General features: G+C 32.0%; 2 protein-coding genes across 3 annotated transcripts in view; both read left to right on the top strand.

Moving 5' to 3' along the window:
- The first annotated feature begins 984 nt into the window (after positions 1-984).
- Positions 985-20,964, top strand: part of LOC115883072 — a 50,739-nt gene continuing 30,759 nt past the window's right edge. Inside the window, exons 1-4 of one of the 2 annotated variants that reach the window (XM_030901348.1) lie at positions 10,666-10,900; positions 13,588-13,807; positions 15,534-15,796; positions 17,315-17,585. In XM_030901348.1, the coding sequence (XP_030757208.1) occupies positions 10,739-10,900; positions 13,588-13,807; positions 15,534-15,796; positions 17,315-17,585 (916 nt within the window). In that variant the 5' untranslated portion in view covers positions 10,666-10,738. Of the gene's footprint in view, positions 1,069-10,665; positions 10,901-13,587; positions 13,808-15,533; positions 15,797-17,314; positions 17,586-20,964 lie in introns of those variants that run through there. The other variant, XM_030901349.1, reaches the window with a different exon arrangement.
- On the top strand, positions 991-8,000 carry LOC115883073 (leucine-rich repeat-containing protein 15-like). The gene is made up of 2 exons (XM_030901350.1): positions 991-1,064; positions 6,484-8,000. Exon 2 carries the CDS (start codon positions 6,489-6,491, stop codon positions 7,878-7,880), a length of 1,392 nt encoding a protein of 463 aa, XP_030757210.1. The 5' UTR covers positions 991-1,064; positions 6,484-6,488; the 3' UTR covers positions 7,881-8,000.

Here is a 20,964-nt window from a genome sequence, read left to right as displayed (position 1 = left end):
TCCAAGTTAATATTAGTCATAGTCACAGTCATAATCCCACTGATAAATGTACTTTTTGTGATAAAGAATTGTCGGTGACTTGGAAGTACTGGTGCATTTCTGAGACAAATTTCAAATAAGTCCATAACTGCATTCAGTTGCTCACAGCATTACAATACAGACTTAAATAGAAATACAGAGTAGTCGTATCCTGATCCTGTAGGAATAATTGCTTTCGAGCTTGGTACTAATGATGTGAGGAGATTTTGTGTTAGGTAAGTTTCTGTATAAGGTTACAACATCAAAACTAACAAAAAATAATTGATTTGTTATCCTGTTGCTGATTGAAAGAGTGTCTGAAAATCCTCATCAACGATAAATTCTTAACATGTAATAACTGGATTCTTGCCATGGAACCAAGTATTTTGCTCATATATCGGAGCATTTGTAAAGCTGGTTTTTGGTTGTAAATAAGGTGATTTACTAGCTATGATGATAAGTTGGTGATGACTTTTCCTACCTGTTATATAGTGCCAAAGTTTCCGTAACTTCTGATATATTTTTTCTCTTGATAGATGATCGGGATGGTTCTATTTTGAGCAATTTATAACTGCCTTGGATGAGTGTACCAATACTACGCTACCATTACTGGTAATGAGAGCTTGTAAATGGATTTCTATACCGCCCAATAAGAAACTAAAAAATATAGCTTCCTGCACCCTCAAGAGCAGGTTAGAAAAAGAAACAGTGTTTAAAAACTTTATCGTTACGTTATTATTTTCGGTTATACGATAGCTTCCCAATCGATGGAACCAGAGCTCTATAGCTAAGTTTTAAAAAGGTGGTGCTCCTTCCTTCGGCGTCGAACCTTCTGTAATTATTGTTGCGGCGACTCTCGCGGTGAAAAAAAGCGTTCAGACCGCACGGCACAGTCGACGCTCGTTCCTAAAGAAAGTTACGCCACAGCGTGAGAACCGACCAAAAATATATCATGTGAACCGAGCAGTAAAAGCAATTTTTGTTTCGAAAAAACGGACAATGCAAGCATGTAAACACACCCCTAAGTAACTCCGAGCCACCGCATCGTAAGTAAGTACCTTAAAATTATCATTTTAGAATTAGTGGCTCATAGTACTACCGAAACTGGTTTAGATTTAATTAAGCATTGACCAAAAGTGCGCACACGTATTTAATATAACGCGCATTTAAGATTGTTTATCGTTTAAAAATAAAACGCAATTATTTTCATAAATTTTAAGTTAAGTTTCGCGGCGCAAAGGATTAATGGAGTCAGTTTGATGAATGAAAATCTTGGAAAATATTAATAAACAACTGTTTTTTTTATTTTGAATGTTTTATGCATATCAATTTAATGAATTTTCCGTTATAAAGGGATATTTTTTTTATTTCATGAGGATACACGTCTAGATTTGACTATATTTCTATTAAATTTAAATAATTATTTAGGGACAAAACAAACTTCATTCTTTATTAACATCGTACGTATTAATAAAAAATAATTTTTCAGTACTCAGAGATGTAGGCAATTATTCTTGCTCTATAATTATAGCTAAATACTAGCAATGCAACAATCTTTGAAAGTGCTTGATATTCCCATCAGTGAATGATTGAAAATCTTCATTGATGTTAATAAAGAACAGTTCTTTTGTTTGATGGTTTAGCCATTATTGAATCAGCATTTGAAACTAGTGATATATTGATCTATTATCTCTCTATTCTGTTTGAGTACGTCGTCTATATATTCTCACGTTTTTTTAATTTTCTCTAAAACGGTATAGAAATTTGGAAAAGTATAAACGGGATTAACCATTTACATAGAACAAGCAAAAACTTTTCTGAAGAATGCATTTTTCTGAATATGTCAATACAATAAAAAAGTGTTTCCTCTTGTAAAGACAATCCGGGGACATACTGTATAAACTAAATATAATATTTTATAATAATATATTATTTTAACGATTTTTTTATCTCCATGACATCTCTCATTTCTCGAATATAAAAAATACTTTTAGCAAATAGAGAAGGCACCCACAATTACTCTATAATCATAGCTTAGGATTACAGGTGTAAAAACATTAAAAGTGTGTATTCATAATTAACAGATGTCAGTTTGATCAATGAAAATCTTCGTAAACATTGATAAATAACGTTTCCTTTTTGGTTTGGTTGTTTTATGCATATTGTAAAAAGGCATTAGCATTTTGAACTGGCTCTAAACAGATCTATCTTTCTTGGATTTTATGTGGGTCTTATATTTAAGGTTAAACAAAAAAAAATAGATATGCCCTATTCCAGTAACTTAAAATGTGCTTATATTTGAACTATTTTTACTTTCTTATCGACCATCATATCTTGCAATTATTTAAGAAATGTATAATCAAATTCAATCAGGTGTAACAATGACATTTAAGTAGTTAAATAAGTTTTTAACATGTATTACTCATAACAACCACTTAGCAATAGAGTACTAAAATTTTAACAAACATCTTGTTTAACTTCTGTATGTCGTAAAATGGTTGTTTTGAATAATAAATAATTCTATTAAATATAACTTTTGTCTCTTTTTTTCGCCGTGAAGATTTTAATATCGTAACGTCACTATACCAAACATTTTCAAATTTAAATCTATAAGATATGATATAAAAATAGAAAAAAGATTTGGAAAATGTATAAAAGTTTTATACATGGAAGTTAGAGATAGATATTTGTGTCTTTTTATACATTTTTAGGATGGTTTTACGGCTAAATTAATAATTAACATACAGGGTCCGGCAATAGTGCGTCGGGCATCTGTAGCTCCTAGAATAAAAAACTTGAGAATTTTGTTTAAGTGCAAACCTAAAATATGTATCAGGATGTATTTCAGGAAAATATTTTAACTTCTATAGGGTGGCTCAAAAAAGTGTGAGTGAACCTGGATGATTTTTTTTTAAATGGAACACCCTGTATATTATTGCATTTTTGGATTCCTTTCAGATCACTTTACATAACTCTAAGATATGAATAAATATATTTCGATAGTTTCAGAAATATTAAAAAATAAATCAAATATATATATATTTTTTTCTACGCCAAACTTTCTAAAATATAAAATATTTTTTCTTTGTTGTTTTAAATGGAACACCCTGTATATTATTTTTTCAATAAACGGAAAATTTAGAAATGAACATTTTTTGTACTTAGAGTATTTCAAAATTTTTAACGGTTTCGCAGATACACGCAGTATTATTTCATATGGCGCTTTCAATGGTAAAATACGAGAGAAAAACCATTGGGTGGCTTCGATAAAAATTTACTGTGGAAAATGCCATATGAAATATAAAACTGCAAATATCTGCAAAACCGTTAAAAATTTTGAAATACTTTAAATATAAAAAATGTTCATTTCTAAATTCTCCGTTTATTGAAAAAAACGAAGAAAAATTACATCCTGTATGATTTACGGTTTTCATATTTATAGCAAAGTAAGAACAGACCATCTAAAGTAAATACCTAATATAGTTCTGATTTCAGAACAGTTCTTGTATTTTTAATATTTTTTTTAAAAAGGGCTCAAAAATATATATTTTTGATTTATTTTTTAATATCTCTAAAACTATCGAAATATATTTATTCGTATCTTAGGGTTATGTAAAGTGATCTGGAAGAAATTCAAAAATGCAATAATATACAGGGTGTTCCATTTAAAAAAAATCATCCAGGTCCACTCACACTTTTTTGAGCCATCCTATAGAAGTTAAAATATTTTCCTGAAATACATCTTGGTAAATACTTTAGGTTTGTACTTAAACAAAATTCTCAAATTTTTTATTCTAGGAGCTACAGATGCCCGACGCACTATTGCCGGACCCTGTATAGTAATTTTTGGTTACTTTGCCTTTAGGTTCTATTTCTTTTAATTAAAACAAATTAGTTATTGACGTTTCGCCAATTTATTTTTGGCATCTTCAGAAATATTTATTTGCCTTATTTCTATGGTAAAAGTCATTAAATCTATATATTAAAAAACAAAACACTTAGAAACTAATACATACAGTAAAGTAAGTAGTACGCACCTACATCGTATTTAAAAAAAAATTGTGACTTCCTTTTTCATCAACTATTAATAATTACAGTTGAGGGTTGGAATCTTTGGTGTTACACAACAAAATAAAACACTAAATCACCACAATACACCAAAACACTTTTACTTTTACACTGGACGCGCGTTTCGCCAACCATGTTAGGATCATCAACAGATGATTATAAACTATATCACAACCAGTTTATATATATCTGCTGATGATGCTAGCATGGTTAGCGAAACGCGCGTCCAGTGTAAAAGTAAAAGTGTTTTGGTGTATTGTGGCGATTTTGTGTTTTATTTTGTTATTAATAATTAACAATATCCTAGCCAAAGATAGCAAAAATACCATAGCAGTGAAAGAGAAAAAGAAATGAATAAAAAATATAAACTCCTGTAATTTAAAAATATACTGTGCAGTAACAGTAGATGGTAGATAACGGGTGTTTTTCAAAAGTAGTCACCTCTATAACTTTTTTATTTCTTCAGATAAAAAAAACGAGATTTGGTAGGGTTAGATATGACATATATGGCGATTAATTGATTGTATTTAATTAGTTTCCTTCACTTTCTGTTTCACCAGAAATGGCTACAACTTATGATTTATAAATTATTGATTTTTATCTTATTTGATAAAAAAATTATATTCTGAATGGAACGACATATCATATTACGTCAACTTTTGACATTTTCAATTAAAAAAGTAACATTTAAATTTCTATCTACAGTGCCATTGCTATAAATATAACGACAAATCGAAATATCAAGTAATACCAAATTATTCATAAAAATGCCTTTCCCAAATACTAATCAGCCACTCTACTTTCTTTCTGAAAAACTTGAATTATGATTAAAAATACGAGTTGGGTATCTTTTAAACCGAAAGGAAAAGAATCCTTAAATTATCAAATCCATTTTTCCAAATCTCTTGATTAAAAATTAATAGACTTAACACAGCCATGACACTCTAAAATGTTATTTTTATAACTGAAAATGTCAAAAATTCATTTACTCAAACGTCAATGTTGCCATATATGATATGCCATTCTATTCCGAATATTATTTTCTATAATATAAAGTAAAAAAATACCGAGAGGGTACTTTACCGAGGGTAAACTACAAAATTTGTAGTTTGTAAATATGAAAGTAACTGAATACGTTAATTATTCCCGATTTATGACACATACTAACATACAAACGTTGTTTTTTTTTCTCTGAAAAAATAAAAATGTTATAGGGGTGAGTTACTTTTGTGAAACAACCGGTATGCCCTAAAATTGACTGTAACTCTTTTTCTAAATTTTTAAATAAAGTTTATGAATCTAGTCTATCAAAACTGAGAGCTAGCTCCATTACGGCTTCGCATAAAAATACCGATACTTATATTCTAGATTGAATTTTTAATTATTTTTATTATTATTTTAACTAATGAATTATTCATTTCTAATGTTCTAAGTATTCAATCAAATACAGAAGTATCTGACTACTCGCATACGCGGAGCTGACCGGCTTGTACTGAAAAGACTGTGATTCGCGCATTAATAATTTTTGTTTCAACTGCTTAATACATTTATAGGCATCAATTATTTCTGTTTAACATCAATAACAGATACGGAATTTTCAATATAATAAAAAAAATAATTATTACTAAAGTAGATACTAGACCGAGAGAGCTGGCTACATAAAAAACCTTATCATAGTTACATGGCTAATTTTTTGTGTGAAGTATCCTTTTGTGTAGCCATTGTGAAATAGTCATGTCTGCCAGCGCGATCCCGGGGCTTAAAGCGGGGGCGGCCAATCGAAAGGGTGAAATTTTGACACTAAAAATATTATAAGGTACACGAGTTATAATTGCCAAAGAGCTTTTATTTATTATTAGGAAACGTGTAAAATTGTTGACAGACGTTTTTCTCGTGGCTAAAATGCCGGCAGACAACGCGAAAGAGGCATAGAATTTTGACAAAAGAAAATCATCGCATACATGCATGTCTGTTGGTGGAATGTCACGTTTATTCTTAATTAATTTAAAAAGCCGTATGCAAAAGGGCTTTTACTCTTAGACTATACCTTCAACATTAACTGTTAAAACAATAATTACATAAATATAATGTAACTTAATAAAATTATTTATCGGTCATCGTTCAAACCCCATTTGATTATAAATCTTTTTGATAACACCATTTCCCCTCTAATTAACACCGTTAGAACACTCAACCCATACTATAATCATTTAAACATAAAATTAATCTCTTGTATGTTATTCCATAACCATTTAATTTTATTGCGCTACTCGACTTTATCTACGCTTCTGTTTAACAACTAAAACGGTTAAATTAACACTTGAGAAACTAAAGTAAACACACGTACCTTGACAGAAACCATATGGTCTTAAAACGTTGTTCTGTCTCTAATTGCAGTAACGATGGCAAAATGGCTCCCTCCGATGGTACTTATCATACTTGTTCCAACCACAAACCTGGAGAACGACGACGGTTCCTGTAGACGGCATTTGAGCGTGCTGAACTGGCCGCAGATCACCTGCACCAACGTCGACAATAGTTTTTTTCAGCATTTCGTCGCCTCGCCAAACAGAACCCATTGGATCAAGTGTACCAACTGTTCTTTGAACGTAATAGATGAACGAACTTTTAATTTCCTGAAAAACAACGTCAGCTATGTAGAGTTGCAAGCATCTAGGATAAGAACGCTAAAAAGACTAGCTTTTAATAAGCTTTTTTTGTTAAAATATTTGAATCTGAGAAAAAACGATATTGATTATTTAGAACCGAAATGCTTCACGGGCATCAAAAGATTACTGCATTTAGATTTGAGTTTCAATTTTCTGAAAATTCTAACAAATAATATATTTTCCGATATGAGTAACTTGGACATTCTTAATTTAAATTATAATCAATTATTTTATATTCAGCCTTACGCTTTTGCCGGCCTGGTGAACTTAAAATACCTGTATATTAATCACAATGACTTAAAGAAACTTGAAGACAAGATGTTTAGATACCTTCCCAACTTAAAAATACTTTACTTAGAACATAACAGTATTGTAGAAATTCACCAAAATGCATTTTTCAACTTAAAAAATCTCAATTTTTTGTATCTCAATAATAATAGTATTAATTTTTTAGTGCAGTACAATTTTAAGCCATTGACTAGTCTGATAGATTTACAATTAAGGTTGAATAACTTGACGGAGATTCAAGTGAGTTCCTTCAACGGTCTTAGCAACTTAAGAACTCTCCATTTGAGTAATAATAATATTAGTATAGTTAAGCCTTACGGTTTTGTCGGTTTGGATTCCTTGAAAGTATTAGATTTAGTGAGAAACAAGTTTGTGTTGATAGATTTTAGTTATTTTGACAAAATGGAAAACTTAGAAGTGTTGTGGTTGAATAACAATTCGATATCGACTTTTGAGATTAGTTATAAATCGGAAGTACAAAATTCTTTGGTTATATTAGATTTAAGCTTTAATAATCTGTCGATGTTTAATTACAAATTATTGTATAGTAAAATGCCAAATATAAAAGAAGTTGTTCTTGAAAAAAACTCTATGAACTGTGATTTTTTTACCAATATGTATAATTTTTTACAAGACAAAAACGTCACGCTGTGTGTATCGTCGCATTGTAACTTTAACGAAACCGTAGTGTATATAGATGATATATGTTCCGAAGTGTATGTTACATCTACAGATCACGTATATAATTCCACTGATTTTTCTACTGACTGTTCCACGAATTTCTTTGGTAGCACCGTTTTTATGTTCATTGCTTTATCTCTAGCTTTATTTTGTTGAACTTTGGAAATTTTAGCTGTGTTTAATTTATTTCTACCTCATTATTTATTACAGTTGTTTTATATTTTTTTGTTGAATTGCTTTAATAAATTATAAGAAAGTTACTGTCATTTCTTTAACCTTATATCCTAGTTCTTTTAGCATTTGTCGCACTAAGTTCTCCAGAGAACTGTTCATTGAACGTAATGATAAACAAACTTTTAATTTTCTAAAAGATAACGTCAGCTATGTAGAGTTGCAAGCATCTAGGATAATAACGCTAAAGAGGCTAGCATTTAATAAGGTTTTTTTCGTTAAAATGTTTGAATCTGAGAAAAAACGATATAGATTATTTGGAACCGAAATGCTTCACGGGCATCAAGAGATTACTGCATTTAGATTTGAGTTTCAATTTTTTGAAAATTCTGACGAATAATATATTTTCCGATCTGAGTAACTTGGACATTCTTAATTTAAATTATAATCAATTATTTTATATTCAACATATAATAAAATTATATAAGAGTTTCTTGCCTTGAACTGCTAATATAGAAATTAATTCCACGCTGTGTTCGACATAATGTGGATCAACCTGCTCGCACTACCGGTTTCGGGGCCCTACCCCATCATCAGGTGAGCTTGGGTATTTCCACAATATGTCGAGCACAGCGCAGAGTATATACACACGACTTGTCGTAAAGTAGCGGTAAGATATTAAGTCCCGCATCGCGAGATAGCGGCCTGCGTGCAATGGTAGGACTTTCGTACCACCGAGGCACAACTATCGATAGTAAATAAAGGCTTTTTTCGGCTAGCCCAAATTATATAATGGAAAATAAATTTCTTGCAGTTTTTAGGTATATAATAAAATTATATAAGAGTTTCTTGCCTTGAACTGCTAATATAGAAATTAATTCCACGTTGTGTTCGGCATAATGTGGATCAACCTGCTCTCACTACCGGTTTCGAGGCCCTACCCCATCATCAGGTGAGCTTGGGTATTTCCACAATATGTCGAGCACAGCGCAGAGTATATATACACGACTTGTCGTAAAGTAGCGGTAAGATATTAAGTCCCGCATCGCGAGATAGCGGCCTGCGTGCAATGGTAGTACTTTCGTACCACCGAGGCACAACTATCGATAGTAAATAACTCTCTCGACATATTGTGGAAATACCCAATGCTCGACATATTGTGGAAATACCCAAGCTCACCTGATGATGGGGTAGGGCCCCGAAACCGGTAGTGAGAGCAGGTTGATCCACATTATGTCGAACACAGCGTGGAATTAATTTCTATATTAGCAGTTCAAGGCAAGAAACTCTTATATAATTTTATTATATACCTAAAAACTGCAAGAAATTTATTTTTCATTATATAATTTGGGCTAGCCGAAAAAAGCCTTTATTTGTGCTGTGTGTATCGTCGCATTGTAACTAACGAAACCGTAGTGTATATAGATGATATATGTTCCGAGGTGTATGTTACATCTACAGATCACTATATAATTCCACTGATTTTTCTACTGACTGTTCCACGAATTTCTTTGGTAGCACTGTTTTTATGTTCATTGCTTTATCTCTAGCTTTATTTTGTTGAACTTTGGAAATTTTAGCTGTGTTTAATTTATTTCTACCTCATTATTTATTACAGTTGTTTTATATTTTTTGTTGAATTCCTTTAATAATTTATAAGAAAATTACTGTCGTTTTTTTAACCTTATGTCTTAATTTTTGGAGTAGTGAGTGAGTTTTTCTAAGTGATCTCTGAAATCCGGAGAAGAGTTTTTGTTTGCTATTTTAATTCACAGGTAAGTTGTAGGTATTTTCTGTCACTGTTTGGATGTCGCCTGACGATAGTCTTCTCTTACTTACTTACTTCCATTACTCGCTAACGAGTATATGACACACATCAGAAGATAATTACGTAAAGCGTTTTCTTTTATCAGCTTTTCTGTAACTGAAAAGTCCGATACGTAATGTTATCTCTCTTCCGCACTCCGGACATTCAAAAATCTCATTACTTTGTTGCCTCTTTACTTTTTAGTTGTCGTTATTAACTGAGTTTAGAATCTTCTCCATCGCGTTCTCTTCTCCGTTGTGCGCTGCTTCCTTCCACTGATTCTGCATGCTTATCCCTTTGAAGTTTTCATGGAAAATATCCTTGTACCTTTTGAGTTGCCCACACGGTTTCCTCTTACCGTCTACAACCTCACCTTAAAGAAGATATTTCAGTAGGCGGTTTTCTTGCATCCTGCATACGTGACTAGACCATCTTAAGCGGGATTTAGGAATCATGACTTCAGCGCTCTCCGAGCTAGCTTTTTCAAGGACAGAAACCGTACCAGTTGATCTTCCCAGGTTTCTTCAGGTTAGTTTTCCCTGACACGTTGGACAGACGAGAAACTTTAAAGGGAAATTTAGAGGCAGTTCGAAAAAGTGTTAAATATAGGTTATAAGAGTTGTATGATTTGTACTGTAAACGTTACAAATGTCATCAGAATTGGATTGTCATTTTTTAATAAAAGAGAAAACTTTGAGCATTTCATTAATTACTACCAAAGTTACTACATATTTTCATTTTGGAACGTTATATTGTACCGATACTTCCAAACCAATCTGCATAATTAGCGTGAACTAAAATCTGTTCAACGAGCTAAGAAAGATTTCGACAAAAAATGACAGAACATAAAATTCACTTGTGTTACATTATGTTAACATCAAAAATAAAATAAAAATATTTTTGGATATTGCTGCTTAACTTTGAATAAGAAGACTACTGCTTAACGTCCGGTTAAAACTTACTCCTTGTATATACCTATTGTTTGTTTTGACTTGGATTTGACAAACGTCAATAATTTAAAGTGATTCGCATAAAGATGCATATAGACGATAATAGGGAATCTTTGTTATCTAAAGCCACAACCGATAAAAAATACTCAGATCAGAGCCCAGATAGACATGTTGTTAATTTTGGTACAGTAAAAGCATTCGAAGTTCACATAAAAACTGTGGTATTAAACAATTTACTTAAAATTAAGGTAAATATTTTTTTGGGATGTTTTGGGATGTAAATAGTTTTTTGGAAAAGTGTGGATGTTCATTCATAGAGGAAGTGAAGGTATTTTGGAATTGTAGCTTCAAAAAAAATTGCAAAAAATTTCAAATAAATAGCGTCCCTTAGATCTACATATTTGTATACTATGCAATAGAAAGATTTCAAAGTATTTAAAATAATTTAAATCGTTTTTTCATTCATGAAAAAAAAGTGCCAAAAATCTCTGTCGACGTAAGTACAGTACGTCTATCCGTTCTGCAGCTACGGGGTATCCGTGAGGGGGAAACGATATTCTCTCGTTTCTCGTAAAAAATTAGACTACGCGACGCGACGCGTCCTATCGATATAAATTCGACAAATTTGCAAGTAACCAATGAAATGAGTGGGCGGAGTGTTTTGCGGTGACATACTCGTCAAGACTGGTCGGTCAAATTTGCCCCCCGTACTAGGGGAAATTCAAAAATAAATATACCATTATTCTGCACACATTTTGCACAATTTTGCACACCATAAATGATATTTTACACACTTACCTAAGAGAACTCAGAGCCGTTTTTTAAACGGGGGGCAAACTTGACCGTTCCCCCCATTTGTTACGAGTTACCAATGACATCTAAGTGAATTTTTTTCCCAATAAAAAAATTTGGGAATTTATTTAGAGGTCATTGCGAGTTACGTACTTATGTTTTTTTAAATGGAACATTTCACACACAACGGGACAAATTTCAAGTATTCAAACACCTTATAACTTATGTCAGGATTGTGTGCAAAATTCAAAAACAGGTGTGCAAAATTGTGCACAATTAGCCGATTCGTTTGATATAAACAAAATTAAATTTAGTTCCAGATGGGGGGGGGGGTGAAATTTCAAATTTTCAACCCCTTAAAACTTTCGTCAGGAGGGTGTGCAAAGTTTAAAAATAGATGTGCAAAATTGTGCAAAATTAGCCTAATCGATATACATAGAAATAAATCAATGTTGTAACAAATGGGGGAGAACGGTCAAGTTTGCCCCCCGTTTAAAAAACGGCTCTGGTTTCTCTTAGGTAAGTGTGCAAAATATCATTTATGGTGTACAAAATTGTGCAAAATGTGTGCAACATAGTGGTATATTTATTTTTGAATTTCCTCTAATACGGGGGGCAAACTTGATCGACCTGGTCAAGACCACAGGTCTGTTCTCAGAAGAATCCCTCACTAGTCAGCACGCTTTTTATTGGTTAAAATGCGTAGAAACCTGATTGTTAGTCCGGTTTCTACACATTTCAACCAATAAGAAACGCGCTGACTAGTCAGGGATTCTTCTGAGAACAGACCTCACGTGTACTCTCTCCCGCTACTATTTAGGTAGCGATTTATAAAAGATATTGCTGTTTATTTAAATGTTTTTGTCCGTATTCCTTTCATAGACACAGATCTGACAAGCTGATATTATTAGACTATACTAAGGGCTGGCAAAGGTTAGTCTTGGGTCGAGATTTCCGTATGTAAGAAGAGTACAATGCGTTTATAATGTACTGAACAAAGAGAGGACAGTAAACACGTTGCCAAACGTATGAAATAAACCGAGAAACTGTGCACATCGCTAAGAGACGTGGAAGGGGATATAGCAGATTTGTCGCAGTTGACCGGTCGACCCAATCAACACCTCTGTCAGTACTTAAAGTTCTAGGGAAAGGTGTACGTCATGCGTTCAGCTTCACGATTTGATTACGTCTCGTGATACTTAATTTGTTTATTTATTAACGAGTCGTTGTAATTTTCCCTATAGCTTGAATTTTTTTAAGTGCAAGCTAGAAACACTTGCATTTTTGGTAAAAATAAGTGGAATTGAGTGGGTATTCGATAGTGGTTGCGTTATTAGAACTCTGAATTCAAAAATCGATATCTCGAAATCTATTAGAAATAATAGATTGTAGTTTTTTCAAGAACTTTGGTAATATTTCTGCTGTATTTTCTTTGTAGACAATATGTGAAAAACTTTATCAATAAAAAAATTACACGATTGCTGAAAATTGCTATGCCCTAAAAGTAAATGGATGGATTGTTTACAATTTTTGAATGGAAAAACAACCTTATCGAATTTTTCTTATGTAAACATATTGTAAAATATCCGATCTTGAAAATAAAAAAAAAGTTTCAATATCTAAAGTGGTTCTTGAGTTATGGCCTGTTATGTGCTAAAAAGTTGAGTTTTTAAATTATCGCGATTACTGACGTTTTCTCGTTATAAAAAAATTACACCTTAACGATATCCTTATAATTCCATTTCAGATACTCAGAAACATGTCTAATGATTTTATCTAGTTACCTATCTCTTGAAAAAAAGTCTTTTAAAAATAAGCGGTTTGCAATCGCGATTTTACTTTACTTGATAGGGAAAGGCGTATCGGCAACGCCGCAACAGCACACCGTCGCGCGTCGCGTCTGTCGGTCGCATTTCTCTCACTCCGCCTTAATAAGATCCTTATGCGATTTACTTCCACACATGTAAATGCCGACTCAAAAGTAACAGTTGCCAGCACGGTATACCATTTTTAATCAGATAGCGCCACGCATAATATCAAGAAGTCAGTATTCCAAATTACCAACAGTATTCCGAATTAGCCTCAATTCCTCTACTGTTATATATTACGTTTCTATAAGTTATCTACATTGTACATATTGCAGAATAAAGTAAGTTTCAAAATTGAAAAAGATTCACAGACAAAAGGAGCCAAAGAAATGTTTAGTGTTAATCCTACAGAAGGTACTATTTATCCAAAGCAAGCATTTACGTTAATAATGAATTATTTTCCTACTGTTCCTAAGTACCAGAGCATTGAAGTGTTTTTATATGAAGATGAGGATGGTAGAGAGGTTACATTTATCTTAAAAGGAAAAGCTTTAGGTAATATAATTTGTCAGTCTTATATTTTAATTACCGTTGATTGAAAGAATTGAATGGGAAGATACGCAACCTAATAGGCAAATTCGTGACAAGGCTGATTTGATTTCCCCTTACGTCTCAGGTAGTGTACGGTGGAGCCTCCACTCGTTCTGCGACCAACGCATAAAGTATTCATTTTCTATAATTCGGTTAGCGAATGCATTTCGAAGACAGTGTAGAACTGAAAGCGACAGTGTTGCCAATGTGTAATATTTGTAATACGTTTGACGAAAATATCTTTGGATGAAAAATCCACGTTTATGTATTGAAAATTTATTCGTGCTCACAAAAAAACATAGAATAAACAAGAAAAATAAAAATTCTTTTATAGGTACTGAATATTTTGTATGATCGAAAAAAATCGTTTAGTTGGCTTGGAAATGACGAACTATTGGCATTTACCATAATATTTTACATATGAAATAACAGCGATCTTCATTTCCAAGCAACTCTGACCCCATTTTTTGTTTAATCACATGTAATATTATATTAAATTGTTTAATCATAGAAAATCCGTATCATTAACGTACTGTACCCAAAATCCGTAAATCTACGGATTAATCCGTAGTTCTGGCAAGACTGTTTCCGGTAACCACCTACTCTGTCGACTGAAAGCAAAATTACCGTACAATATTCTTTATCTCCTGCGCTGTAAACGAGTAGCAGCGGCGCAGAGCTAAACTAAATCTCGGACAGGTTGACCAGCGGAGACGGTATCGCCAGCTACATCTCGGACAGGTTTTGTTCCACAAAATCTTATTTCTTCAATCATCAATTGAAGAGTCGGCTCGAACAACGTTGTAACTTACATTTTTTCAAATTTTCAGGAAGGACAAAAATCGATATATCTATTATTTTTCCTTTAAAATGAAAGAACATTGTACGACCATGACAGTTATAATGTTCTTTCATGTTGTTACCAATAACTTCCCGCCTTCTACCTATAACTAGGCTGCATAGCATTTTACACAAGAAATATTTGGAACAACGTTGTAACTGCATTGTAACTTACAACGTTATTCCCAGTATTTGCATATTTTTTAATATATGATGTGTTGGATTCAAAATAAAAAAGGTGGTATGTTATTATTATTTTTATTTTCAAACTTATCTCAGTCACGTTCGATTTGCGTTTTTTATCCCGATTTAATGTCTTTTGTAACGAATGCGACAAATTTACAACCGACATGATGCAAAACAGACGCCCAAATAATGTATTACGCTACTAGTTATAACGTTATTCCGCGGAAATTATTCAAATGTCGAACTAAAATATTTTATTGGAGGAAGAATTTTGACGGAGAAACAGATAATTTGTGTTAGGCAGTTGCTTACAGGTTTTGTTCCACAAAATCTTATTTCTTCAATCATCAATTATACCTTGTTATTGTAAAAAATAAGTGAGTATTATGAAATTCCTTGTAAATTTTAAAAACATGATGAATAAACGTTATATTTTTATTATTATGATTTCGGAAAACAACTTGTAGAAAATATTCTAGTGATGTATATTCGTATACGCATTTAGATTCGCAAAATTTATAAGATTATTTTTGAATTGACTTGGAAATGACGATCGATGACATTCCCCATATATAATTTTACATGACAGCGATCTTCATTTCATAGCCATTGCTGACGCCGGTTTTTTATTCGATCATACGGTACTTAATAAAAATAATTATAGGTCCGCGATGTGAACTATCCACGAATAAAGTATTTTTATACAAAACACTACCCGACCAACATCCAAAACGTGTGGTTGAAATACAAAATTCTTCTCCAGTCGAAGCGTTGTTCAAATTTGACGTACCAAATGAAGACGTATTGAAGATTTATCCACTAGAAGGGAATATAAAAAAGATGTGTACTCTGAAGCTTACGATAGAATTTAATTCTCATAAGAGAGGCATCTTCTTCAGGCAATTTGTTTGCTTAATTTGGAATGACGTAAGTGACAGATTTTAGAAATGAGTGACATAAAGTGAGAAATTAGTTTTATAAAGGCTGTATTCCGTTGCTTACCTACGTTATGGTTTTATGTTCCGTTTCTATCGGTTTCCTGAAAGTTTTCTTATTACGGAACGCACGGTTCCTGAAAAATTCGGTTATAACTGTCACCAAACTAACCAGAGCGAAAAGGCTGGTTTCTCTGGTTCTTTTTATCAATCAATATCATTTATGTAACAGAAATCAAGCAGATATTGGAAGTTCGAATGAAATTCTCATTAAATTTTTTAAATTTGTAATAATATTTTGTATTTATATCCAAAAGCAATAAAAAAGGTAGGCAGTAAAGGTAAATAAATTTCATTAACTAAATAGAATGACTTTTTAGGACCATTTAAACTTATCATGCAGCCATTGCTTCCAAGTCAAGAACATTTAAAGAAAACATGAAAAACAAGACAACAAGTTATCGTGAATGTTTTGTAAGCTATAAAAATATAAATATTGATTAGATTTGTTTATTTATTATTGATTTGTTTTAATATCGGACCTGCAAATCTTCACTTGAGCTGTCTAACGAGTTTAAGAGTTTATTAATAAAGTACTTTTCAATATTAAACTCCATTGAAAAGAAAAAGCAAACGTAAAAGGAAAGAATAAGTACATTAAAAATGCATAAAAGATAAATTTTATAATAGAGGTATTGAAATTTCGAAAACGTCAACATTTGACGTTTCCAATATTTTTGCAAACCGTTCCGTATCAAACCGATGTTTTTCAGGAACCACTTAAAGAGCGGATCCCATGCGGTAACCGTAAACCGTAGTTTATCGGTCTGGTTTTGCAACGGAATACAGCCAAAGTTTGACAAGTTTTTTAAAAAATAAATATATTTTTTTTTAATTTTCAAACTTCAATAACTCGGTAATTCTAGACATATATGAAAAACGGTAAAGAGAAAATATGTTCTTTTATCGAGATCTACTAGCCCTGAAATTGTTTGCACTTATTTAGGACTCACCCTGTATAACTACAACACTCATCGATAAACTTTCAAACTAGACTTGTTAACATTCAAGTTAATGTGATATAACTGTAAAGTAAGCGCAATACACCTACCTGGTAAAACGCCCATATTATTTTTTTTAAAACAGCAAATGTTTTCCGACAGTTTAATCATTTGTAAGTTGTAAAAGCTGTTACCAAGTAGAGAGACAAATATTTGAATTATGATTTTTTTTATAGTTGCAGACCAAAAATGACCTTTGTATCACCAAGAATGAAATCGCGTGTGAACACTGACACGCGTGTCAAAAAGGTTCGCCATCATTTTCCTAGGGGACTGGGGATCTACTACAACATATTCATTTATCACCAGTATCTCAATTATCAGTTTTATGTCATAATAAATATATACAAAGGGTTATTTTTTGGACTAAGAAAACAATTTGATAGCAACATAATATGACCAGATCTGAAAATATTTAGAAATTAATCTTTATTCTGACTTATTTATAGGAACCACTAGTTATAGAAGCAGTTGGATACTATGGCGAATCGTTAAGTTACGAAAAGCTGCCGCATTTAACCCGGTATAATTTTCCTAGGCATCTCGCATTTGGATCTGGTGCATATTTAAAGGATAGTTTTGTCAAACCATCTGACACTTTGCCCTTTACACTTAATGAAAAATATCTAGACTTTGGAAGAGTGGAACAAGGATTTTCGCGGCTGTCAACTTCGATAACGAATAAGTTGGAAAATCCAATTTTCATCGAATGGAACATAGGTATAGTATACCAACATATAAATTCATATACAGGGTGTCCCAGGAATAAGTGCAAGTATTTAACTGGTAGTATATTTCAACCCCAGAAACACGCCTATGAGATTTTTTTCGCGAAAAAAAATTTTGAAAATTCAGAATTTTTTGAAAATGTTTTTGGAATTTTTTTAGTTTTTATTTAAAAACATAATTTCTTGATAATATGGCAATATAGGTAGTAGATTAAATTTACAAGAAAGAAAATCCAGAAAAGATCTAGTGGTTCTAGAAATTTTACCAAAAAATATTTTTTTTGGAAATGTTCAAAATAAAATAACTCCGTTTGAAGGTTTTTGAAGGACTTATTTGAAGAACGATAAAGAGAAAATATGTTTCTTTTATCGAGATCTATCACCCCTTAAAATACTTGCACTTATTTCTGGGATACCCTGTATATGAATTTATGTGTATAACCGTATAACTCAACTTTAATGAAGCCTATATGAGTCCTTTTTCGAATAATTTTCGATATTTTACGTAAATATTGTAATCCCGGGTGCGTCTCAAAACTGGCTCACTCCTATAACATTTTAATTTTTCAGGTAAAAATACGAGAATTGGTATGTTAGTATATATAACCACCAGAAGTGAAGCTGGGGGGGTGATGATGGGGGGGGTTGCTCAATGTGTAATTGAGTTGGGAAATTAGTCATGACAACGCGACGTCTAAATCAGATTTGTCAAAAACAAAAAAAAAACTATGCCGCTGCACTAATGTGAAGCGGATATTGCAGAGGGATATTGCTATTAACTTAGATTTACAAAAAATAATAAAATAATAAATTATAAATTAATAAAACAATTTTTATTTAATACATTATTTCATGTATTATGGCCTCTAAAAAAAGTAGGAAGTTGGGAAAATTGCTTGTCAAAAAATTGTCACAAAAATTAATACTTTTGTGACGTTTGAAAAAAAATTTATATTGATATTTAGATACTGTATAATTGATTCTTAATTATTCAATGAAAATCTGACACAAAAATGCACCAGCTTTATCAAACAGATATAAATCCACAAGTCCCACACTGATTTATTTCTGAGAAATAAGCGGAGTAAAACAAGTTAACGTTGTAACTAAAAATGTTTTTACAAAATGACTTTCAAATTTGTATCGGTAAGAATGCCCATCGTGGTCAATTATTTTTACACCACGTTGAATATTACGGTTCATTTAAAAATTCTTTATGGGGTACCAGAAAATCCATATAAAACTTATGTAAAAGTATTATTTTGGTTTATTGCACGAAGTATATTTATAATTGGAAAATGTCCTTCTTTGGTTTTTAGTCCATAAATATAAAAGTCATAAACAGCAATCATAAAGGCGGGTTAACACGATCCAAGTTTACTGGTCCAGGTGTACTACGTGCACCAAGTACAGGGTGGGTCAAATTCGACTCTTTTAAATGGAAACACCCTTTTCTATAGGAGATAGACGAAAACTAATATCGGTGTCTGGAGCTCAATTTTCATCAAAAACATGATGGTGAAAACCGCACATCAATATCTGTTACCGTTTCGGAGTTACGGGGTGTTTTTCAAAAATGTGCATTTTTAACAAATCGCTGTAACTTTTTTGCTATTGAAAATTTTGTATTTATATGAAAACATTTCCAAAGCACCTTTTACGTAGAATTTAATGGTTTAAGTATAATTTTTTTAAAATTAATAATTTAAGAGTTATTAACAGAAAAATTGATTTTTTATTTGGGACACCCTCTATATTTTTAATTAACCGAAAAGAATTTAAAATTACCTTTCCAAATATATAGCACACTTGATATTTTGTTATAATCCCCTTCGAAATACAGAATTTTTAAAGGTTCGCCACTTTAAACTAGTAGGCTTTGGACTCCTTATTGAAGATATGCCCTTAATGGAACTCGAAAACATATTTTTCCAGCAAGACGACGCACCGCCTCTGAACGCTGAAGTTATCAGCAAATTTTTGCAGTCAAATTTAAGAATAAGTAAGACTTAGTGCCCATGAATCTAATCCTATGGATATATTTGTGGAAGAATAAAGGTTCCTTATTCTTCCGTATAATCTAGACAAGAATTACAAATACTTAGCAGTTATGAGAGGGTATCTTTTACCCCTACTGAGTTAATGAATTCCGCGAGAAAAGTTCAAAAACTGCCCCGTCTGTCCATAACAGAAGACGGTTGATATGTTGAACACCTGTAGCAAAATCTCATGTCTTGGTTTGCTATTTAGTTTTATTGTTATTAGATATAGCTTAAATGCGTTGATGTTGGTTAAATATATTTTAAATTGCTATAAAATCCTGCATCTCTCATAGCAAGTATTATTTTCGTTTTAAATGATACGCATAGTTAGAATTTTTTTACATTACAGCCGGTGCTTGGCCGGTGCTGTTCAAAGCCTACTTATTTAAAGCGGTCGAATTTTTATATAATCTATATCTCGAAAAGGAATCGAGCAAAATATCAAGTGTGTTATATTTTTGGAAAGGTAATTTTAAATTCTTTTCAATAAATTAAAAATATACAGGGTGTCCCATATAAAAAATCAAATTTTCTGTTGATAATTCTTAAAATATTAATTTTAAAAAAATTATACTTAAACCATTTAATTTTACGTAAAAAGGTGCTCTGGAAATGTTTTCATAAAAATACCAAATTTTCCATAGCAAAAAAGTTACAGCGATTTGTTAAAAATGCATATTTTTGAAAAACACCCCGTAACTCCGAAACGGTAACAGATATCGATATGCGGTTTTCACCATCATGTTTTTGATAAAAATTGAGCTACAGACACCGATATTAGTTTTTGTCTATCTCCTATAGAAAAGGGTGTTTCCATTTAAAAGCGTCGAATTTGACCCACCCTGTACACTTGTCTTTACGAAAGAAAAACTTTTTTATTATTGACAATTTGAGAAAAACTCTTTCTTCATAAAAAAAATTTGCTTCTTAGTACAGTATAACTTCAACAGTGCGGACACTCTCTAGAACGGGCACTGCAGTAATCCGGACACTGCTGTTATTCGCGCATTTTAAAACATTTGCCCCTAAAATCTGGGCGCAAAAAAAATCATACCCGGAAAATCAGAATTTTCCAATCTGGCAGAAACATTTAACATTTTATACATTTTGTTTATTAAGATCTCCGAAAAAATGTAATAAACAGAGCTACTAATTGATCGAGTATCATCTTATTTTGCTTTGTATAAAATGATCGTATTAAATACATTACAATAGTGATGTATAAAATATAATTAAATAAAAAATCATAGAGCACGACAGTCTTCCGAAACACGATTTATTTTCTGGTTTGTAGCTTCGATAATCATTTGCCAGACAACGACAAATTGA

Source organism: Sitophilus oryzae, unplaced genomic scaffold, assembly GCF_002938485.1.
Source record: "Sitophilus oryzae breed Bouriz unplaced genomic scaffold, Soryzae_2.0 scaffold_1803_pilon_pilon, whole genome shotgun sequence".
Lineage (NCBI taxonomy): Eukaryota > Metazoa > Arthropoda > Insecta > Coleoptera > Curculionidae > Sitophilus > Sitophilus oryzae.
The sequence above is the reverse complement of the archived record's forward strand: the minus strand, read 5'-3'. Positions and strand labels throughout refer to the sequence as shown.

What these genes read in the sequence shown, in the direction of transcription:
- LOC115883073 (XM_030901350.1), top strand. Translation starts at nt 6,489, where the DNA reads ATGGCAAAATGGCTCCCTCCGATGGTACTTATCATACTTGTTCCAACC.